The sequence below is a fragment of the Xenopus laevis genome, chromosome 3L (assembly GCF_017654675.1).
Source record: "Xenopus laevis strain J_2021 chromosome 3L, Xenopus_laevis_v10.1, whole genome shotgun sequence".
Taxonomy (NCBI): domain Eukaryota; kingdom Metazoa; phylum Chordata; class Amphibia; order Anura; family Pipidae; genus Xenopus; species Xenopus laevis.
The window spans coordinates 24,896,576-24,921,091 of record NC_054375.1 but is presented as its reverse complement, the minus strand read 5'-3'; the positions used below and the strand labels follow the sequence as shown (position 1 = coordinate 24,921,091).

Here is a 24,516-nt window from a genome sequence, read left to right as displayed (position 1 = left end):
ATACCCAATTTGGATTCGTGGGAATGTGTACTTTCCGAAAATATATGGTTTTCTGGGGTGAGCGTACCTTTTTCTACCTTTGCCCCCCAAAAACGATGTAAATGTGTTGATTTTGCAGTACCTGAAATGACAGGCCATATGGGGGTCTTCCTTTTGGGGCCCCCTACACCTATACATATCGGGCCACTTGATACCTAAAAGTATGTGGGTAATACGATGCTGCACACGGAATACTTTGGAGTAGACATGCATACCCAATTTAGATTCGTGAGAATGTGTACTTTCCTAAATATATGGTTTTCTGGTGATCTTACTTTTTTCTACTTTTGCCCCCCAAAAAAAAACGATGTAAATGTGTTGATTTTGCAGTACCTGAAATGATGTACCAAATGGGGGTCTTCCTTTTGGGGCCCCTATATGCCACGTGCTTGGGTACACCTATACATATTGGGCATCAAACTGTTCAGAGGACCCTAAGCTTTCATATTTGGGGTGATTTCTCTTGATATCTAAAAGTATGTGGGTAATACGATGCTGCAGGGTGGAAATTATGAGGGGATTTTTGGAAAATTTCACCAAAACCACCAAATTTAGAAATGGTTTGCCTCTTGGTACAAAGTCATGCATACCCAATTTAGATTCGTAGGAATGTGTTCTTTCTGAAAATATATGGTTTTCTGGGGTGAACTTACTTTTTTATACTTTTGCCCCCCCAAAAAAAACTATGTAAATGTGTTGATTTTGCAGCATTCAAATGACAGACCATATGGGGGTCTTCATTTTAGGGCCCCTATATACCACATGCTTGGGTACACCTATACATTTTGGGCATCAAACTGTTCAGTGCACCCCAGGCTTTCATATTTGGGGTATTTTACATTGATACCTAATGATGTGTGGGAGATATGATGCTGTAGATTGGAAGCTTTGAGGTCCTTTTTCAAAAAATTCACCAATTTCTATAAAACATTAACTTTAGGAAACAATTGCAACTTGGTAGTTTGGAGTACAAAGATATATTTACCCATTTTTGATTCACCAGAATCTGTTCTTTCTAATAATGGGTAGTTTTCTAGGGTAAACCTACTGTTAACGGAATGTAACGTAACGTAACTAGAGGGGGGGCGGGCCCTGGTGCGTGACGTGCAGCTGGGCCCGCCCCCCTCCGTATGGCCGCATTTTCAGTGGCGCACGGGCTGCCAGGGGGGGGCCGTGAGGGGGTGCGGGCCCTGGCCCGCTCACACCCCCTGCTCCCCCGGTAGTTCCGCCACTGTTGGCCTTGAAATCAGAAGTATGCCGTTTGGGGATCGGTGCTTTGGAAATTTGGTAGTGTACTGCTTGTAGATTTTGAGCTATACAAGTGAGAAATCTCCTTAAAACTATATATATATATATATATATATATATATATATATATATATGGTATTGCCGCATTCAGGAGACATAGACCTTTCCAAATCGGCTGTGTTCTGGTACACAAAGTAAATGATGTTTCTGATATATGTGATTGTTCTTTGTGAAACATGATTTTTTTCATTTTATTAGACACTTAGAAGCCTATATTTTTTTACAGAAGTAGAATTACACCAAAATTCTTGCATATTTTGAAAGTTTGTCTCCTGGGTAAACTAATTACAAATATCTAAAAACTGCTTGGCACGCATTAGGACAAAACGGCTTTAATACAAAGCTTGATATTTCCTGTTATCCTTATAGAAAGCTCAGATTAACAACTTTTAATCAAATAATCCAAAGTATTTCCTTTACCCTGTAATAACACATTAATACCATGTCCTTGATTCCAGCTAATATATAATTAATCCTCAACAAAGGCAAATCATACTATTGGATTTATTCATTGTTTAAATGATTTTTAAGTAGACTTGCAGTATGGAAATTATGAAAATGTTATAAACCACAGGTCCCGAGCATTCTGGATAACAGGTCTCATACCTGTACCAACTCTTATGTGAATATTTTATCAATAAACTGCAATACTAATGCAATAACTGTTTCCTGTTAGCCCATTATACATTGTGTTCTTCACATCTATGTTTCAGACATGTGTGCATCCAATGCCTGTGGCATCTCCAACAACTGTTATGAGGTGTGTCCCCTGAAACAGAACAAAGAAAGAAAGGTAAGAACATTGTTAAAACCATTGTTAAGACAAATCCTATCTACTGGATTAAATCAAATTTGTGTATTACTGTGTAGACCTTAGCCCAATGTGAAACGCAGTAGTTGCGCTTTGAAAAGCGCTCCAGTTTCCCTGCACCGTCGCATTGTATTCACCATTGCGTTCTGATCCTCTTTTCCTATGAATCGCATGCGCCAATTGCCCCATCCTCCTGACCTCTACACTGAGGTTTCACCGACGCTTAACAGAAGATTTTTTGCTGAACTGCGCATGTGCGCATCGCCAGCGTGCATTCCTAACTGCGAGTGCTGGAAACCATAGAACAACATTGCTGCTTCATTCATTGTCAAGGACTTCAATGTACACCATTTTAAAAGGCTTTTCTCTGGTAAAATTTATGTTAGAGGGGTTGACATGTCCTTTAATAAACAGATATGGGATCCTTCATCTGGAAACCCTTTATCCAGAAATCTACAAATAACCGAAAAAGGCCTTCTCCAATAGGATTTCCTTTATCTCTGTAATAGTAAAACAATACTTGAACTTGATACAAACTAGGGAGTCCACTATTTTAGTATTCAGCCAAATTCCTAACCCTTTGTGAAAGATGTGGCCAAATACCAAACCAAATCAGAACCCTAATTTGTATATGTAAATTAGGGAAAGGAGGGGGAAGGTTAAACAATGTTTTACTTTTTTTTTTGCTTTCTTTTGTCTTCTATTTTATGTAGGGTTTAAAAACCCAATAAAATGCTTCATTATAAAACATTTCTGACCTTGTTTGTATGACGAATAGCCATGTGATTTTTTTGGATTCAGATTTGGTTTTGCCAGGCACTTGGTTTCAGCCAAATCCAAATTCTGCTAAAGAAGGCTGAATCTTTACCGAATTCTGAAATGAATCCTGGATTCTGTGCATCCTTAATCCAAACTAAGATATAATTAATCCTTATTGGAAGCAAAACCAGCCTATTGGGTTTATTTAATGTTTACATGATGATCTAGTAGACTTAAGGTGGGGAGATCCAAATTACAGAAATAGCCGTTATCTGGAAAACCCCAGGTCCCGAGCACTCTGGATAACAGGTCCAATACCTGTATTGGCAAATAGGCATGTGCATGTGAGTAGATAGTATGCTTTTATATCTTTTCCTTTGAGCCACTACATAGTAACATGGTAACATAGTAAGATGCACGTCCATCAAGCTCAACCTTTTTAGTCTACATATAACCTGCCTAACTGCTAGTTGATCCAAAGGAAGGCAAAGTCCCTGGATCAACTTGTACTATGATCTATCTTCCATAACCCTCTATTCCCTCACTTGCTAAAAAGTCCATTCAACCCCTTCTTAAAGCTATCTAATGTATCAGCCAGTACGACTCAGGGAGAGAATTCCCCAACTTCACAGCTCTCACTGTAAAAAACACCTTCCTCATATTTAGCTGGAACCTCTTTTCTTCTAATCAGAATGGGTGACCCTGTGTCAGCTGGAAAGACCTATTGGTAAATAAATCATTAGAGATGTTATTGGACGATCCCCTTATATATTTAGACATAGTTATCATATCACCCTTTAAGCACCTCTTCTCCAGTTTGAACAACCCCAATGTGGCCAGTCTTTCCTAATTGCTGAGATTTCCCATACCTTTTACCAGCTTAGTTGCCCTTTTCTGTACCATCTCTAATTCAATAATGTCCTGTTTGAGCACTGGAGACCTAAACTGTACAGTGTATTCTAGATGGGACCTTACCAGTGCTCTATACAGTGGAAGAATAACCCCCTCCTCCCACAAATCTATGCCCCTGACACTGTTTATGGGAATAATTCAGTTTCTAACATAAACGTGAAAATGTCTGTGTATAATGTTCTCTTTAAATATTCCCAGAACCGATTATAGCACCCCAAAGTAGGACTTGTAATCTTAAATTTCACATGTAGATGATGAGAATCATTCCTGCAAGCACTACATCAGTCATCTTCTTATGTAACATATTGGCCTGCAACTTCAGAATGACTGTGTCCACAGCAACAGAAAGAGCAAATGCCCTTGGAGACCATATGAACAATAAAGAATTTAATTTACAGCAAAGTATAAATATATAAGACTGACTTTTCCTTAAGCTTGATTGTTGGATGCTCCATACATTTTCCTAGCAACTTGCAGCTACTAGTATTGACTGCTTATACCTCCATTCCGCCTGTTCCGCCCAATTGTTTATATAGTCCATAGAGAACCCAGGAACTACTGCCTGTCTGGACCACATGGTCTAGTGGGTCGTGACCATGGATGAAACTGGCTTGCAACAAAAAAACTTATGTTAATGCATTATTGACAGCTCTCTCAATGGCATACACCATGCCAACTCTGAAACTATGACCCAGAACTTGTGCCCAGCTAGAGGGGGCATCACATGCAGCTTTTACTACTTAGTGAGTGCCTGATGGAATTCTGGGCAACGAAACACTGCATTGTGCATACATTTGTATTTGAATTGCACTTTATATAAGGGGATCACGGTACGTAGAAGGATCACCGGCACACAGGAGTTTAGTCAGCAGGGCAAGCCCTTGCAATTTTATTATGCAGTGCGATTAAAATGATTAAAAAAGGATTAAAATGAGCATGAAGCCAAAACTCAGAGGTTCCATTTGAAGTAGGAAAACAAATTACTCTCAAAAGGCTATTTAGAACTTCTAGGAGTGGCAACTGCATGTTCCTGTGTGTCCTTGTGCCGTCTCAGCTGATAATGTCCTGGAAAGTATCATTGTCTGGTCTACTACTTATCCATCTTAAGTCCTGCACCCAAGACATCAGCATGTCCTCTGTTCAACTAGTGATCCATAGCTGGTAGACATCTCTCCATTTTTATTGCATTTATTCCTCTGGGGGTCTGTATCTTTCCCAGGCAGACAGGTACAGCTTGTATTAGAAGACAGGCATTTGAATCTACCACCCATTTCCCAGTGTGGTTCCCTGCTTTTATGGTGTAAGTTACATAACAGATAATAATGTTCCTCCAATGATACAGCCCCGGACTTTTAAAATACAGAAGTGGCACACCACCCCAAAAAAACCTGCTGCTTTAGGCTCACATACCTCCCAACATTTTGGAAATAGAAAGATGGACACAAAGATTTGTCACATGTATCACAGCGGTAGCAGTATGTGTGGTCACACACCCCCCAATTTCCATGTTCACTTTACTAAATTTGGCAGGTTATGAAAGTTTGAACACATTTCAGTGGTTTTATGTGTTATTACAGTTTTGCTAATGAAGGTGAATTGCCCTTTAAGCTGCAAGTCAGTTCCCAAGAGACCTGCTTATCTTAAATTGTTACAATTTCTTTGCTTATATCAAATTGTTTAATTGAATCTAAGTGCACCTGCCACATATTCTGGCCTCTCTGCCAAAAGCCAATTACGTTTTAGAAACTTGTATATTTTCCAGCTGTTCACTGCAGGAGATCAAAGAGAATATCGGGACTTTTCAGTAAACAATCCGGGACTGCGGTTGAGCTGTCAAAATTGGTACTGTCCTGGGAAAACTGGGGACAGTTTGGGAGGTATGGGCCCAGGCCTACTTTCCTGGCGTCATCCTGAGCTACAGTATGTTCGCCCAGTCATCAACAGTTATAGGTCCTTCTGTCAGTAATTTGCACCCCAAAACTTACCTGCTCCAATGAAATGAATATAATCATTATCCTCTGATTTCTAGCTAGAGCAGGGAGCACTGTGGAGGGGAGGCCACGGACGAATTGGGGGCAGGGTCAGACTGAGCTTGGTGGGGCACGGGGTCCCCAGACCCGTTTCCTGCCTGAAACCACTGCCCCGACCTCCCTCTCTGGCCCCTGATCGCAGCTGTGATAAGAAAAATGTACATCAGGCTGCTGCTGGGTAGGGAAGGGGTTTGTGGCTGAGGCAGCAGCCCCGGTGAGCCCCCAGTCCAAAGCTGAATGGGGGTGGTTGATTGGGGCAGAAGGGGCAGAGTCAGGGGTGGGCATGCCTGCTTTAGACACTGCCAGAAACCTTTCAGATCCAGGTTTGGTCTCTCTGCTTTGTTGATGTTCATGCAGATCCAGGCTTAAATATCCTGCATCCAGTAATCTTCTCTTGTGAACTACAATTCCCATAATTCCCCACAGACCTCCCAACTGTCCCATTTTGAGTGGGACAGTCCCTCTTTTGACAGCTCAATCTGCCCCTGTAATTTTAAGATTAACAGGTCTTGGGACAAGTTAGACTCACATCTTAAAGGGTAATTCATGTTTTATTAGCAAAACTGTAATAACTGAAAAAAAACACAGAAATGTGTTCAACTTTCATAACGTGCCAAATTTTTTAAAAATTGATCATGGTTATTAGGGTGTGGTTAAAAAAATCCACTGCGCTATTCGCGGTGACTCTTTTTGGCCCACCTTTTTATTACCAAAATGTTGGTAGGTATGGACTATTCCTGCTTAAGGATACATGACACAATTCAACACCATGAAACTGGGGAATATTTAACTGAATTTGGGAATCTTTTCTGTGAGCTGTTTTTCATGAACTCAAGTCTAGGAGATGGGTCGTTGCAACAGTAGGGGGGGCACATCACCAAAGTCAGGCCTAGAAAACCATGGCATGTTTTATTACAAAGAGTGAAGTATATCACACTCAAATTATACATTAGCCATTGCTGCACAGAATATAAATCACTAAAATAATAGATTAAGACCATTCATTCAGACCTTGTTTTGATAGAAGTCCATGCTGGGATTATTTTCTGTACATACACATTTAGTACAGGATCATTTCTATTTGTCAGAACCTGTGTCTGAAATGTTTTCATTGTGTGAATGGAGGGATTTTTTCAAATAAACACTATAATGCTGACTTTGGCCATGGTCTGGATTTGGCCATTGGGTCACATTTACGGACAGCACATGATTACCCACTGAACAGCATGAGGCTTGGCACTTGTCAGATCTAATGCTTTATGAGACTCTATTAAACAGGTCACGACAGTATATTGCGTAGATAAGAACTGCCTTCTAAAAATGCTTCAGCACTGTACCCTTTAATTGTTTATCCTTATATAAAAGGAGTAGCTGTCAGCATATTTAATCAACTCTCAAGCTGCTGACGTTCATGCCCCCAAAATCTCTTCTCTCCTTTGTAACACTTAATAAGAGAAGTTTCTAGGATTCCACCTCTACCTGAATTAGATGCATCATACTCACTGGGTAAATCACATCATCAAAACAGACCCTGAGGTTCAGGTATGATTACTCAGACAGTTACCCTTTGTCCCTGGTCCCTCAGGCTCGGTATTGGGTCCACTTTTATTTAACTTGTTCATTAATGACTTAGGGGAGGGTATTGTAAGTAATGTATCAGTGTTTGCAGATGACACAAAACTATCCAGCCCAATTAATTCCATCCAGGATGTGGCATCCTTGCAACAGGATCTTGACCAACTGTCAATCTGGGCAGCTAAGTGGCAAATGAGATTCAATGTTGATAAATGTAAAGTCATGCACCTGGGATGTAAAAATATCCAAGCCACTTATACCCTTAAAGTGTGGTTCTGCTTTGAGTTAACATTTAGTATGTTATAAAATGGCCAAGTCTAAACCAGTTTGCAATTGGTCTTCATTATTTATGTTTTTTAAACTGATCCCATCTAAAAGCAAATGCTCTGTAAGGCTACACATGTATTGTCATTGCTACTTTTTATTGCTCATCTTTCTATTCAGGCCTCTCCTATTTCATATTCCAGTCTCTATTTAAATCAATGCATGGTTGTTGGGAAATTTGCCTTCCTCTCAGTTAGGATCAAATATAAGGTACTGTTTCAGTGGTTGTTCACCCTTGAATTAACTTTTAGCATGATGTAGAGAGTGACACTCTGAGACAATTTGCAATTGGTTTTTATTTTTGATTATTTGTGTTTTTTGAGTTATTTATGCAGGAGCTCTCCAGTTTGTAAGTTCAGCAATCTGGTTGCTAGGATCCACATGACCCTAGCATCCATGCATTGACTTGGATGAGAGACTGGTATATAAACAGGAGAGGACCTGAATAGAAAAGGTGAGTAATAAAAAGTAATTAAAAGAAACTAATAACCAGATCAAAATGAAGCTCTCTTCTTACCACCTGCCCTATGGTATGTCCTAGAGGCTCACTTAGTGCTCACAGTCAATGACCCCTATAAACTAGTGATGATTGCTCTCTTACAATATTGCTCCACCCAAATGCTGAACCCAAGAGTGCAGGGAATTGTTGAAACTGCCAACATTTCAGACCTGAACTAGGGGAGCGCAAGCAGAGGAGTACATGCCCAGCACCCCAAGGTAACAAGGTAACAAGCAGAGCACAAAACACAGTCATCCATATAATATGCATCCCCAAGGATTGGGAAGTGTGTCCACCAAAGAACCCTACATGCAGTGGATGTTACTGGGCACAACAGCAAATTAATTTTATTGCACCCAACATATCCAGCGGTTGTCTTGTTTTACCAATATATGTTGAAATTGCTCTTAACGTTTGGGCCCTCTGCAGCTGCAGGGTCTGCTTCTTCTGTAGTTCCACCCCTGCCCACAAGACAGGCAACAGGCACTGGGCAGGTACCTGTTAAATGGTCTTCTGCCTACCCCTAGTCCTGGGTATCGTTCTCCCTCTGTTGTACTCACCTCCCTCTCTTCCCGACTGTCACTCTCCCCTACCTTTATCCTCTGCCCTTCCCCTCCGCTGCTCTCCCTGCCCTCCCCACTGTTATTGCACATGGACACGCACACTTGTGCACGCTCAAAAGGGGAACGTGGCCCTTGATTCCAGTAAAGGGGGATTTGTTGTGCTCGTACTGCATATAGTGCTGGGAGCTGTGCCCTGAAAATTAAAGAAGGTTTGTTGTATTCTCACTGCAGATAGAGCTGGGAGCTGTGCCCTGAAGATTAAAGCAAACTTCATGTGCTTGGATCGAGAATGTGGAGACACTGTGGATGTCTGTACCAGCTCTGTGTGATTCCCGGTGAGTCTGACTGAGGGAGATATTGAAACTCCAGCGTGTTCCCTGGATGAAGACAAGTGTTGTCTGTGTGCCTGCTACGTGGGAGCAACTACTCTGTCCAACAGGAGAGGTATTCGGGCAGGTAGCACTATCTGGGGAAAGTTAAAGGGGTGGTTCACCTTTAAGTTAACTTTTAGTATGTTTTACAATGATCAGTTCTAAACATCTTTTTAACTAATCTATATCATTTATTTTTTATAGTTTTTGAATTATCTGCCCTGTTCGTCTGACACTTTCCAGCTTTCACATCGGGTCACTGACCCCATCTAAAGAATAAATGCTCTGTAAGGTGACACATTTTTCGTTATTGCTACTTTTTATTACTTGTCTTTCTGTTCAGGCCTTATTCATATTTCAGTCTCTTATTTAAATGAATGCCTGGTTTCTAGGGAAATTTAGATCCTAGTAACCAGATTACTGAAATGGCAAACTGGAGAGATGCTGAATTAAAAACGTAATAACTCAAAAACCACAAATAATGGAAAAAGATTACCAATTGCAAATTGTCTCAGAATATCACTCTCTATATCATACTAAAAGTTAATTTAAAGGTAAGAGCTCTTGTGGAAAGGGACTGTGACTCTCTTTATAAAACAGGAGTGAAGTGTGAGACTTTGCCTGGTGAGGACTGTGCCACACAGGTTCCCCAGGGCAATTGTGTTATTGATTAATACTGTGTATTTGCACTTTTCTTCTCTGCCAGTTATATAAAGTTCTATTTGTTTTACTGCAACAGTGGGATTAATCATTTGTTTTCTTGTGGGGCCACCCATCAGTGCATCCCTGGATCCCACTAGGTGGAGACACTGCCATGGAGAGACATTCCCTGTACCCTTTTTATTTAGCAAAGGGGATTCAGGACCTGTGTATGGTAAGATATTAATGATGTATATCCTATAATACAGGTGGTGCCAAGATTGGGTTACGTCACTTTCTGGTTGGTCCATCAAACTGTGCCAGTAGAATCCCTTTAGAGGGAACATTTACAGGGATGGCTCATCTTTTTTTTTACTTTTGGTGTATTATAGAATGACCAGTTCTAAGCAACTTTTCAATTGGTCTTCATTATTAATTTTTTATAGATTTTTAATTATTTGCCTTTTTCGCCTGACTTTCAAATTGGGGTCATTGACCCCATCCAAAAACAAATGCTTTGTAAGAGTACACATTTATTGTTATGGCCGCTGTTTAATACTCCTTTTTGTCTTCAGTCCCTCTCCTATTCATTGCTGAAATTACAAACTGGAGAGCTGCTGAATAAAAAGTCCACAAATAATAAAAAATGCCAATTGCAAATTGTCTCAGAATATCACGCTTTACATCAAACTAAAAGTTTATTTAAAAGTGAACACCCCTTTTAAGAAATGTTTCATGTTTCATCAATCCAAAAGCGCTTTCAAAATTAAGATTGTAAACAGGCCTCCCCTTTCTAATGATGATTGCAATAAATGAATATATATTTTTGTGGTATATTTTTGATGTTGCAATAAATACATTTTTGCACTATGAACCCTATACCTTTATTAACATTATAGATGCAGCTTATAGGTGCAGGGTATAGGGGTAATACTTATGTGTGATTTATAGCAACTGTAATGGGGCTTTCCCCATAACTAAATATGAAAGCTGAAACCTGTCAGGTTCAATGTAACCCTAAATATGAATTTGTTTTTAATAAGGGGAACAACTGATGGAATATCCCATTTATCCAGATGAGACCGTTACATATATTTGGCAAGTGACTCAAGGAGATGCCCCATTGTCATCTGATCCACGTTGTCTAACAAGACTGAACTCCAGCTCCTTTGATCCACAGAAATATTTATCTTCTGGGCCTTTTGGACCTGCAAGATTCGCAAGATGGCGACGGTGAGCTCCGCTGCGCTTCTCTGCATTTAAGGGTGAGAATCTTTTAAAGAGGGTTTTTTTACACTAAAGCACATTGAGGAGAGGGAGGGGCAATGCCTGGATGCTTGGGGGGCTTATGGTAGGGGGGGTTTAGTTCTCCTTTAAAAAATCAGAATAAGAAAGTATGAATGGAAAATGATGGTCTAAAATATAAGAATACCTCGAAAACCTCCAAAAAAATTTAGTTTTTCTGACAATTTCTAGCGAAAAAAATTCCAAAATCCTATAAAAGTCTGAGTTGATGTAAAGAGGTCCAATAGGATCAGCGCAGCTCCCACTGACTTCTATAGGACCTAGACAATTTTACCTGACAAAGTTTTGATATCAGTGGTTTTATGGTTTTTACACTTAATAAATCTCACATTTTTTGAGCTTCTTTAAAAAGTGAGAAAACCACCAATTCTAATGGTTTGTGGAAAAAACAGGCCCGGTAGTGTTGGTATCAGGAGAAGAACTGCACAAGCTAAAGAGTCTTCTGTACCACATGTATAAATTGTGATGTACAATAACTAGTGTTTTATATCAAAGTTGACACCTTTCTTCAGGCAAGTGTATTGTTGAGATACTCAGAAGCCACTGTGTGCTTTAAAAACAAAATTTCTTACAAAAGGCTACTGCATTGTAAACACTGTGTGGGTTACAGTGACATTCAGAACGCTTACTAAAACTGTATTATACTATGCCAAAAAAGCTTTGGTGTTGAAATGGATGCCCCCCCAACCTCCCACATTACAACATTGGTTGTCACTGATAGGAAAGTCATTGGTAAATATAAAACTGGCGTACAAAGCAGAGGGTGCCCCACCAGATTTTGGTCAAAATGGTCCCCCTGGCTGGAATTACACCCAGAACAAGAACCCTGAAAGGGCACTGTAGATGATTCCCCTAGGACCCGTTGGGTGATTAACCTCAACATCACTACTGATGGTAATATTGCTCAGTAACTCATGCTCCTGACTCAAACAGCAGACATTACTACGTATGTTTCATTTAACAAATATTTCCTTGTCTTTTGTTTCTTTTTGTATAGTAACCTTTTTTCCATATCCCCTTCCCTTCCCTTCCTGTTGAAACTCAATAAATATACGCTTTTAAAAAAAAAAAGCAGGGGACAATTACCAACTCTATCGGCATTTTTTTCCTTTTAGATCATGTTTTCTATGCTGGTGGTGCAACTGTTCATCTTCTTAGCGGAAATCCTCCCGAGGGCACATCACCAGGTTTTGCCCTGTTCCCAGGTACCCCTTGCACCTCTCTGGGTGGACAAATGCACAGGGAAAAATATTTGACTCTCATGAACGTTTTGTTCATTACTGTTTACGATGCAGTGTCACAGATTTGTTTTTCAAGCTGCAGTTTAAGCATCCGTTTGGAATTAAAAATTGGGTGATTTTGGAAAAAAGTATACTATCCGTGGCAATTATCATTAGCCTTGCACATGTTCCCTGTGGTGGGAGCTGGTTAGAGAAATGTGAGTAAAGGGAGTGGGTAGTCCAGATCTGTCTATGGGCCTTAGCAATAAATCAAAAGTCTAGTGATCTGCACAGAAATGTTTTTTAACTAATCTCCAGCACTATTCACCTCGTAGCTGGTGACACAGGCATGTGGTCTATTTCGGTTATGGAGAGGCCCCTGTAATCACAGAATTGCTTACTTTCAGCTCATTTAACTTGGGTAAAGGGTTAAAGTTCACAATCCAAACAATTTTTTAGCTCCAATGTTTCCTAGCAATTTATTTTTTACCTGATTTCCCATGAGCGGGTTAGTAAGGGCTTGGTTGCTGTTTTAAGTATTACAATTCTGGATAACAGGTATGGGACCTGTTATCCAGAATGCTTGGGACCTGTGTTTTTTCCGGGATTACAGATTTCTGTAATTTGGATCTTCATACCTTAAATCTACTATAAAATTATTTAAACATTAAATAAACACAATGGGCTGGTTTACTTCCTAGTTGCGATCAAGTACACACCACAGTTTTATTATTACAGAGAGAAAAGGGAATTATTGAAAAGAAAAATGGATTATTTGGATAAAATGGAGTCTTTTACTTCATAAAAGATCTCCTGATAACAGATCCCTGTTTATTATTTGATTTATTTCACAAAAGCATCATATCAAAACTTTTATTTCTATGAATCCAGATGTGTAATTGGTACCGTGTATTGCGTATCTCTCTGTACAGGCCTTTGCTGTTTATCTTTCACTCTGACTTCTAGACTGCTGCTTGGTTGTTGGCATGTTTGGCACAGGGGTTCTGCCCACTGGTGATTTATTTTGTCAGTTCAATGTTGTTCTTCAACTCTGAGCTCCTGCACAGTAGGTTTGTTATCTGTTGTTATTATCTTCCCTAAGCTCAGATAGCTTGTGTTTTAGGAATTATTCAGATATGGGGGAGACTTGCTTATTATACATATCTGTCGCTGGTTCTCATGTTCAGGATAAGAAGTGAATATGGCACCATCTTGGATTTAATTTCCCTGTTTGCTTCTACACTGGGTGCTATAAAACGCTGTCATTTTGAGACATGCATCTTGCTTTTTCCTTTAGCCATGAGGGGCCCCTCTGCGAGGGAGGTATTGTCTGCTTGGAGAATCGCTTAATGCATTTCCCCCTTTAAACGCTGTGGAAGTCTCTCTTTGGACAGGAGCTGACTCTGCCTGTGTCTAGCTCAGTTCATGGCCGAAAGTGGGAGACAGGGTGCAGAACTGAGATTGCAGGCTAAAGAGGAAGGTCCTGGTGGGGTTTGCGGGTCCTTACCGGACCCCCTAAGTCTGTGGGCCCCTTAGGATCATAGGGTTTTCTTCTTGTTGGTTACACCACTGTATACAGGCTTAGGGGCAGATGTATGAAGGGTCGAATATCGAGGGTTAATTGACCCTCGATATTCGACTAGGAACTAAAATCCTTCGACTTCGAATATCGAAGTCGAACGATTTAGCGCAAATCCTGCGATCGAACGATCGAAGGATTATTCCTTCGATCGAACGATTAAATCCTTCGAATCGAACGATTCGAAGGATTTTAATCCAACGATCGAAGGAATATCCTTCGATCAAAAAATCTCAGGCAAGCCTATGGGGACCTTCCCCATAGGCTAACATTGACTTCGGTAGCTTTTAGCTGCCGAAGTAGGGGGTCGAAGTTTTTCTTAAAGAGACAGTACTTCGATTATCGAATAGTCGAACGATTTTTAGTTCGAATCGTTCGAATTGTAGTCGAAGGTCGAAGTAGCCCATTCGATGGTCGAAGTAGCCCAAAAAATACTTCGAAATTCAAAGTTTTTTTAATTCGAATCCTTCACTCGAGCTTTGTAAATGTGCCCCTTAGTGTTGGAAACCAGGTTGCATTTTATTGATAAAAATGTTCTGAGGATGCCCATGCCTGCTGGTGGGTCACAGGTACTGTAGCACTTTCTGCACCCTCTAATAGTAGTTCCCCTATAAATAGGTTTCTGATATTGATGTTACAAACCCACTCGGTGACACACAGTCTTGGAGTGACCTAGACAATGTTGGCTTGGAAACATTATAGATTGTAGGGTGGGGAGAAGGTGATATCCATAGACACCTGCTAAACACCTAAGCATCCAATTCCAGACGTGTAACAAAGAAGATGAAGATTTTTGGCCAAATCCCTGAATGTTTCCCTGCCTGTTAAACTTACAATACACTCGGAAAGGGATATGGATTTGACACATAGAAAACAGTTACTCATGTGTCACAAATCAGAAGGATTTCCCGTTATCTTAGTATGGGGATCTGTAATATGGATGAATCGTGTGCATTTTTGCTTACCTGCCAGTATTCTGTGTTCACAGGAGAAATGGCTGTATAGTAACCCCACAGGGCAGGTTCAGGCTTTGTACCCACATGCATCTTCTCATCTGCCCAATGAATATTGTGTTGTGCATTTTAACCTTCATTGATTGGGGCTCAGGGCTGGAGAGAAGGGAAGGTGAGAGCCAGTTTGCTCATGTGTGTTATATTCCATATGGTGGAGGCACCTGATAGGCCAGACTATGAAAATAAGAATGGGATCCATTCCTCATATTAAATATGGTTGCTGGGTATTGGAATATAGACTATGTCTCTATACACTGAATGCTTTCAAAATGTTTTATTTTTCATTCCCTTTTATATCCATATGCTCTTAATGTGATACATTCAAGTGTCAGTTTCAATTAAACTCTGGTTTATCTTATACATTTTTTTCTTTCCCTCCAGGTTTTTGATGTGCGTGTGCCAGTGGGTGCACTGAGTATACAGCCTTATTGCCATGATGGAGGATGCCCAGAATGACCATTATAAACAGAATCTCCATCCTGTTATCCCAGTGTAAGAATGCTTGTTGCAGCAGCCATGCCCGCTGGAGGACTGTGTCTCTCACCTACAGGTACTAAACCTTTCAATGTTTCTTCATTGCTAATTTGGTCAATTCTGTCACTCAGAATAAAGACACACACACAGTGGCTTATCGGTTAATCTGTGCAAGACACAGCTTTATTAATCATAACAATGAAAAATGTGCGATTTTTGATCCAGAGGAAGGCAAAAAACCTCTGTGAAGCTTTGTTCTATCTGCTTCACTAGAGGGAAAAATTCCTTCCTGACCCCTTAACGGCAATCGGATTTGCTCCCAGGATCAATGCACCATATTACATCAAGTGAAAGGAAAATGGCAGCATACACATGAGCACCAGTAAGCTGTTTAGTGAAAACTGCATTCCCTTTCATTCCATTCTGCAGACCCCGGCCTCTACAGTTTGAGAGATGGAGTAAAATGGAATGCAGGTTTCACCAAGTGGCTTAAGGGTACTCCTGTTTATGATGCCATATTTTGGTGTAAAGAGGAGAAGAGGAACTGCTGATGGTATTACAGTGCAAGGAAAGGAAGGCACTGCTGGTGATATTACAGTGAAAAGGAAGGCACTGCTGGTGATATTACAGTGGAAAGGAAAGGGAGGCACTGCTGGTGGTATTACAGATGAAGGAAAGGAAGGCACTGCTGGTGATATTACAGTGGAAGGAAAGGGGAGGTACTGCTGGTGGTATTACAGTAGAAGGAAAGGGGAGGCACTGCCGGTGGTATTATAGTGGAAAGGGAGGCAGAAGAGACATTATTGGTAATGCTATGGTCGATGGTAGAGAAGGCACTGCAGGTGGAATTGGGGTACTCTTACCTGGTGGAGCTGTCAGGTGGTGCATTTTCCCAACTCTAGCCTGCAAAAGACAAACAATATAATTTGAAATGCATTCCTCATATTTTACTTTGCAATTGATATTCCTGAAACCCTATAATACTTTGGGGCACATTAATCACAAATTGGGTGGTTTGTTGAAATAAAAATATTGACTAATTGTGGTTGCAACTTTTCCAAAAACTTGTGATTACAAATCATTGGTTTCCATGTATTTTTAAACAATTTGTACAGTTGTGATTTCTGTGACATTTGGGGTGAAATTTATGGTGGCTTTCTACTTGCCCAAATGATGAAGATACACTTCCATTGGTTTCCTTGGAATGTGAACAGGTTTCAGCAGCCTGAGAGTTTGTTGTGATTGTTTTTGCCACGTATACAAAAACCACAAAATTAGAATCATCATAGGGATCATCTTAATATTTCAATAAAATCCACTTTGCCCTGCATGCACGCAATATGGCTGCTTCCATAGCCAGCTCTGCTCTGATCAGTGCCCCTGCACCCATAACTTTAGGAATACTAACGCTAGGCACTTCTTGTTCTGACTTGTGCTTCATGTATTTTTAATTAGGTCTTTTCTTACCCATCATCCCCTTTGGACTTAAAATGCTGCATAGTTAAAGTCCAGAAAGGCTTCATCGATCTCGCTTGCCATCTCAGCAGGGGGTCCTTTGGGCTGGGTCAGATTCGCAGACAGTTTGGTGAACTCCTCATCGAAATACTCCACATCCTCCGGTCCATTTAGGCTGGGCACGAACGGAGCTGTTACGTTCTTCTCAATAATATCATCCCAGACAATGCCCTGCAAAATAGGCACCATAACAAATGCTCATTATTAGAGTTTCATCATTAGAAGCTGAGGATATGAAAGGACTGTATCTCTTGGATAATTATTTGGACAATACAGACAGGGGACTTACATTAAAGAATGGATGTTCTGCTACATCTGCGGCATTCCCCGGGGTGGAACCTAGCCTCTCCTCAGGATTCTTCTTCAACAGCTACAAGAAGTGAAAATAGCCGTTACACTGAAGAAGCAGAAGCTTCAGGAACTCAAGAGAAAGTGGTCACTGATTATAATAAACTGAAAGCTCAGCGCTACTTACCTGTGATATGAAGCTTACTGCTTCGGAGTCCAGGGATGAGGGGTAGTGTGGCTCATCCTCCACGATGGAATCATATATAAAGTCCCTGTCGTATCCGGTGAAAGGTCTCTGAAATGATTCATAGGTATTTATTAGGAGGCCATTCTTTTTACACAGAGTGTTTGATGAGTATAGATAAAGAACAGTATTTAACTTTAATACATCCACCTATAGCTGGCCAGTGGCAATTGCTGCTTACCGTTCCGAGGAGCATCTCATAAACGATGACGCCAAGAGCCCACCAGTCGACGGCTCTTGAGTACTCCTCCTCCATCACGACTTCGGGCGCCATATAAGCAGGACTCCCAACCATGGTGTTGGTGCGGTCTCCATATCCAATGCCTTTATAAAAAAGAAAAAATATAATTGTATGCCCTAAATGAGTTCCCTTTGCTCTGTGTAATAATACAAGGTGGCTCTTACCAGTTTTGCTCATCCCAAAATCGGCGATCTTGATGTAGCCGTCTTGATCCATTAGTAGATTCCCCGGCTTTAAATCTCTGTATTAAATTAAAAGGAAGATGTTATGACACATTAAAACTGCTGTGAAATAGCTGAGCCATAAGCCAAGCTCAAAGAATTCTGGTTCCTGTCCTTTTTCCTACCCGTAGCTTTCCAAGCAGTGACTTTCAACCTGTAATTGTCCTGCTACTAAATTGCAACAGCTACAAACCCCCTTTATTAACTCTTACCTGTGTATGACGTCCTTGCTGTGAATTCCTTCTAAACCAAGCGTTATACAAGCAGCGTAGAACCTGCAAGAATAAGAAAATGACATTTGATTATTATATGGCGCATTCATAGAGGTATCTTAAAGGGGTGCTTAACTATTATATTATAGAATGGCTAATTATTAGCAGCTTTTCAATTGGTCTTCCTTTTTGTACATTTTTATTTATTTGTCTTCTTATTCTGGCTCTTTCAGGCTTTTAAATGGGGATCACTGGCCCCATCTAAAAAGCAAAAGGTACTGTGCACTGTAAGGTAACAAATGTATTGTTATTGCTATTTTTTATTACTCATCTTTCTGTTCAGACCCTCTTCTTTCCAGGCTCTTATTCAAATCGATGCATGGTTGCTAGGGTTATGTGGCTAACTAATTGCAAACTAATTGCAAACTGGAGAGCTGCTGAATAAAAACTAAATAACTCAAAAACCACAAATCATAAAAAATTAAAACCAATTGCAAATTGCCTCAGAATATAACTCTCTACATCATACTAGAGATTAATTCAAAGGTGAAAACCCTTTACTATTAGTGTAGCTTACCTCTGCCACTGTCATTATCCTCCCCTACTCCTCAGTCTCCTATAACTCTGGGACAAATATCCACCTACTGCCATTTATACTTACTTGGTTGTCTGTAGATCAAAGTGCTGGCTCCTCATCAGGTGGGTTCTTAAACTGCCTCCTGCCACAAACTCCATGATGAAAAACAGCTGGTTTTTGGTGCTGAATGTGGCGTATAAGTCCACTATAAAACTGTGTGGATTCACCAACTGTCCAATTTGCTTCTCTGTTAAAATGCTGAAATATAAAAGAGAAAATGAGTCCGGCACAGAGTAAATTATCTTGGTAACAAAAGCAACTGGGTGAAAGGAAGGGAAGTGAAAGAAAAGTATATAAAATAGAAAAGATTGTGAGACAGAAAGCAACTGCTCCAAAAGCAAAATGAGAGGATTATGGAATCATTCTCAGTGAACTTACTGTTCTATATCATCAGTGGAGTCGATGTTGTCCTTCTTGAGCACTTTAATAGCGCAATAGATGTTTGCTGGAAGATACTCTACTAGTAGAACCTGGAATTAGAAAGTGAGTTTAGTGTCATTGTTACCCTGTATATGCTGCTAAAGATCCAAGTCCTAATTAGAGACTGAATCAGTTACCTTGCCGAAGCTTCCTCTGCCTAAAACCTTAATCCGGCGAAAGTCCCTTGCTGTAAAACTGCTGAACTGTAGCTCTCTGAAAGGGAATAACATAAATTGTGTTTTGTGCAGCTTGAAAAACAATGTATATCTATATTAATAATGTATGTATTTATGTCTTATATTGAGGGTTTGTCTTACTGTGTCGTTTCAGCCTCCTCTACTGTCATCTCTTCAGCCTGAGAATCCTCTGGAATGGGGCTGTAATCGCCGGGGAGAGGACCCATCGATGTTTCAGAAGAGTCTTCTTCATTCTCAGGAACTTCACTATTGGGAAGAGGTCATTGAGGTACATGATTAGTATAATGCAAGTTTATAGTAGAAATCAGTCTTAACCGCAGCCTCCCATATAAAGTGTGAGTTTACCTTTCTTCCTCATTCTGTTGTTGTTGTTGCACTGGATCTTCTTCAACAACAGATTCTGCCTCTTCCTCAGCCTCCTCATTTGTATCTTCTACAGGTAAGTCCCTTTAAATATAATGGCGGGTTAGTGTTTATTCTAATTCATTTCTTTCCCTTAGTGATTTATAAGCTTCACGCTATCCTTTTTTCTTCCCTTAGCAAATACATTCTCCATAATCCTTAATACTACAGCACCCCTAGCCATAATTCATAGATGGCACTGTACAATTATGTATTGTGGGATCTCCCGGCCAAATGAAGGGGCATCTTACCAACTGTCCTCTTTTTTTATGCCAATCATTTCATCTGTTGGTACCTTACTTTAATTAGAATAATATTCCTGTTATTGTGAAGATATTTTTGTTCTTATTTGATGAAAGTATGGGATAGGGATTTAATCTCTAATAAACTCCAAAATATCCTTACCTGTCAGATGGTTGTTCAGGCGGCTGTTCTATCTCTGGAACAGGTTCCTCAGATGATTCATCATGTTGATGCTGCAAACAAGAGACAGGCAATTATTGAATGTGGCTTTACATTGATATGATAAGGGCAGTGTTTGTGTCCAAGAAATGAATGGCGTCAATGTAAAATACTCACTTGTGATGAATCACTGGCGGGGTCTGAAATGACCTGAACCTCAGGCGCAGTGATCTCTGGTGCAGGGAAGTTGACATCGGTGTCCCTTGTAGTCTCCAGAACTGCATCTGAAATAAATTTGAAGGATATTAGGATTTTCAAATACAACATTCTTGAATCTAAGGCTTAAGACCTTTTTCTTGATTTGTTAAGATGCTGCCAATTAACATTGTTTTAAAATATAAATTTAAAAGATATGAAGGTCATCTATAGTTCTGTGGGGCTCAATCTAATGGTCCACATCAACACCAAAGAATTGGACGGCACTCCGATCAAAAGGAATACAGGTTTATAGCATACTCCTGCAGGGATCCTACGCCCAAGGATCCCTGCAGGAGTATGCTATAAACATGTATTCCTTTTGATCGGAGTGCCGTCCAATTCTTTGGTGTTGATGTGGATCTTAGCAGTGGGGATGCAGCAGACAGAGCACCCGATAGGAAACATATGAAGCAGCTACAGGGAAGATGAGCTTTGAGCAGTCTTTTTGTTTTTGAGCTCAATCTAATGGGGGTCAACCTAATGTCCATGAAGAGGTAGTGTATGTGATGTTATGATGACACACATGTAATGCCAATAGGAAAGAGGCCAGAGACTGTTATATCTTACCTGGAGAATTCTCTGCTTCCCTCTGAGCTAGCTGCACATTGAGCTTGTGGAGAGAGGAGAAAAGGGCTTTCACCTTCCTCTCACTGATGTTCCTCAGCTCCTTCACTTGGGCTTTGGTCTGTCTGTCCTTGGTGACAAGGTACAGCTTTTGCGCCCCTGCTGCTATCCTCATCTCCTTCCGGATGTCTCTCAGCAGCTCCTGCTTCATACCTGAAAAGCAAATACTCACCCAAGGCTCACAAGCATCAAAAGACTGATTGATGTCAACAGTCTATAGAGAATAGGGAACAAAATCAAGAAAAAAATGATTAAGCAATTGAAATCCTCCCAAAATTTAATGAATATTGAACATTTTTTATGTGATATTTGTGAAGAACATCTGAAAAATGTAACAGTAATGTTTGTCAAACAGGTTTGCAAAATATTTCTTGTAAGCTGAGGATTTTCTCTTTTGCAGTGACAGTTCCCCTTTATATCTGGTGGCAAGGACTCTAATCGTCAGGCATGAAACAACGACTTTATATTTCCATCTGTCTTACCTCAGTATGCCGGTGCCGGTGCAGGATGTTGCACAGTTTGGCGCCCATCTTGACGCTCCTGTATCAGGAAAAAAAGGTTGGTATAAGTCACTGCTTTAGTGGAGATAAAGAATACAAATGTTTGTAGCTGCTGGTAAATGGCAAGCTCAGGACAAGCATCTCTCTGTAACTTTCCCACTACACATATTAACAATGAGCTGCTGTTACCATGCATAGGACATTCTAAGAGAACTAGCCCTTAAATTAAACTATTATTTAAACTAATATCATTAAACTATTAATTAAACTATTTTAGTTGCTTATAAATGTACTTATACAAGTGCTTATTTGCTGCTAGTTTACCCCTGGAACTATATCAGCATGACTGTCGCACTGTGGGAAGCCCAAATATTTCTCCGGGATCTCAGCCCCTGACTCCCAAATATATATATGTGGAAATTTTAAAGACTATTTGTAGCTAAAAACTACAATAATCATTGTCTTTAATATGTCCCCCCATCCCAGTGTCTTTATCGGCTCCACTAAACCCTGAATTCTGAAATAAAAACTTGCTTTCTGTACCTGTCACAAGTCAAAGGTCCACCCAGACCCTCCCCTTTTTCAGACAATCCCCTCCCATTTATTTGTTCCACAAATCAGATCATTATAACTGTTAGCCCCCCACTTTCCTCTGGATCAGCTAGCAGTTACACAGGTTTTATTTAGACAAAAAGGTTGAACTTGATGGACGTGTGTCTTTTTTTCAACCTCATCTGCTATGTAATAAATATTACCAGAGGGACAAATTCAGGATCCCTACCTTCCTCCTGATGACCCGCAATGGGTTGAGCAGGTTGCTGTTATTTCTCTGCTCTTGATGTAAGTTGGTAGTCTTTAAAAAGACTGTTTTTTTCTTCTTTATCCTCTTCTTTGTCGCTTTTTGGAGTCGCTGCAAATCGTTCAGATCACTAAGATCGCTCTTAGTATTTCATTTTTTTGGGGAGAGACAAAAAGAGATTGTGAGCCAAACACTCTTTGACACATAAAGCTTTGAATACTGTTTTTCCCTTTCTCTATTCTTCCCAGTTATACTGCGCTACTGAATATGTTTGCTGCTCCGAAATAACCAGTAACACCAACCAGTAGCAGCTTTAATAGAATGAAGAAGCCAATTAGGGCACATACAAAAGGTTGGTGCAATCAAGGCCCTGGGCACCCCTGCCAACCAAGTGTGGGTCCTGGTGACCCCAATGTACTTAGGGGACTGTACAGACTAATGGTTAAAAACAGCTGAATATTACTGCCGTATATTACTGGCAGGGGTCCTACTCTGATCAGTTCCCTGCACCCATAAACACTAGGGATCTTTATTGTAGGAATTTATTCTTCTGATTTTTGCTACTAATATTTCCATTTTGGCCCTTCCTTACATATCATCCACACTAGTGCTGATGCTAGGGACAGTTGCTTATTACAGTTTCTAGGATGAGTGGTACCCTTGACACCAAATGAAGCAATAAATAGACAGGGAACATTAAATACACATTGCATTAGAACTACAACTATGCCGTAGGGGATGCTGGGAATTGTAGTTCAGCTATAGCTAGAGAAGAACAGGTTTAGGCTCAGCGAGACAGTGATTTGTGTTGCCTTTCTGTTCCTTAGCTCTGCACTACCCACTACAGGTCTCACTACCCCTAGCAATGGAACACGGGCAGATTTTTGGCACCTTGACACCCACAAGATTTAGTAGATTGAGGGGCAGGGCTGCCATCAGTAACCATTTTTTAGGGGAATTAGGCCCTAGGGCTGTATTACTGAGTAACTGTAGGGATTAGCAATTCAACATTGTTTTATTAAATAATTCCCCTAACATGTACCTATTTGCCTCCCACAGCCGGGGTATTTGAAAGAAAAGTGCATAAAACGTACTAAAAACAAATTAATGTTGTTTTTTTAAAGAGAATTTAATTAAAAGTAGGGAGGGGTGTGTGTATGGATGCTGGATTTTCATTTGGAGGGGTTGAACTTGATGGGCTTTGTCTTTTTTCAACCCAATCTAACTATGTAACTATGTAACTCAATTAAATGTAGTTACATGTTAAGGTTGGTACATAAGAGCAATGGAGAAACCGGGGGCCACTGGGCAAATTTCTAAGGAGCCTGTCAATACTGGGAACTAGAATAGAATTAGGACTTTTATGACATAGCCCAGGGGTCGCCAAGTGTTATCTTTTTATGGGGTCCCAGTGGAAAGAAAGTGTATATTTGCTGCTAGTCCTTTATAACTGCCAAATGCAGGGTCTGTGTCTCCCAACCAGCACGAAGATTAAAGGAATCTCCCAAGACCATTTTAGGGGAATAATCTCCAAATTACCTAAAGTCAGTAAATGATCATCATCTACTAGTCTGGGGGGTGTCACCCAACCATTTCCCATCTTTTCTTACTAAAATAATGGTTATTTGGCCAAATAATCTCTCAGAAGGAATTTACACTTAACACAGAGCCAACCAACGGACTAAACCAACTGTCAAATCCCTGGGTATGATGTCTCCTCTCTTCTATGGGACCCTGCTGTATGTCCCCCAATCATTCGCTAGCACCCCCAAACTGTCCCTATGGCACGTGCTTCTGCTTCCCACCCCTAGTTCCAGACTTGGATAAAGGGAACATGTATTTAGCTACAATGTTGGTACAAAAGAGCAGGACAGATACCCAGGGGGCAGATACCACAGGACAGAGGGGCAAAACTCTAAGGAGCCTGTCAGTACTGGGAACACCCTATGGTGTGGTACAGGGGTCCCAAATGTTACCTTCAGTAGAAAAGGTGTACAGTATATTTGATTGCAGTGCTGCATATTTGCCAAATCCTGGGTCTGTGTCTCCCAACCAGCACTAAGAGTAAAGGCATCTCTCAAGCCCATTTTGGGGGACAATCCTCTAAATTCACTAAAATCAATGAGAACAGCAAC

The 24,516-nt window shown here is 40.5% G+C and overlaps 2 protein-coding genes across 2 annotated transcripts; both read right to left on the bottom strand.

Annotated features, from left to right (window-relative positions):
* Positions 1-16,855: 16,855 nt before the first annotated feature.
* LOC121401071 (serine/threonine-protein kinase N2-like) lies at positions 16,856-19,695 on the bottom strand. Its single transcript, XM_041585433.1, has 10 exons — positions 19,517-19,695; positions 19,337-19,412; positions 19,158-19,249; positions 18,804-18,977; positions 18,143-18,205; positions 17,874-17,950; positions 17,650-17,792; positions 17,412-17,519; positions 17,226-17,306; positions 16,856-17,107 (listed from the first exon to the last, which is right to left on the bottom strand). Exons 1-10 carry the CDS (start codon positions 19,600-19,602, stop codon positions 16,907-16,909), a joined length of 1,101 nt encoding a protein of 366 aa, XP_041441367.1. The 5' UTR covers positions 19,603-19,695; the 3' UTR covers positions 16,856-16,906.
* Positions 19,651-23,547, bottom strand: LOC121401084 (regulatory protein zeste-like). Its single transcript, XM_041585457.1, has 6 exons — positions 22,364-23,547; positions 21,565-21,622; positions 21,026-21,296; positions 20,378-20,484; positions 20,204-20,274; positions 19,651-19,843 (listed from the first exon to the last, which is right to left on the bottom strand). The coding sequence occupies exons 2-6, from the start codon at positions 21,610-21,612 to the stop codon at positions 19,738-19,740; spliced, it is 603 nt and encodes a 200-aa protein (XP_041441391.1). The 5' UTR covers positions 21,613-21,622; positions 22,364-23,547; the 3' UTR covers positions 19,651-19,737.
* Between the last annotated feature and the right edge of the window lie 969 nt (positions 23,548-24,516).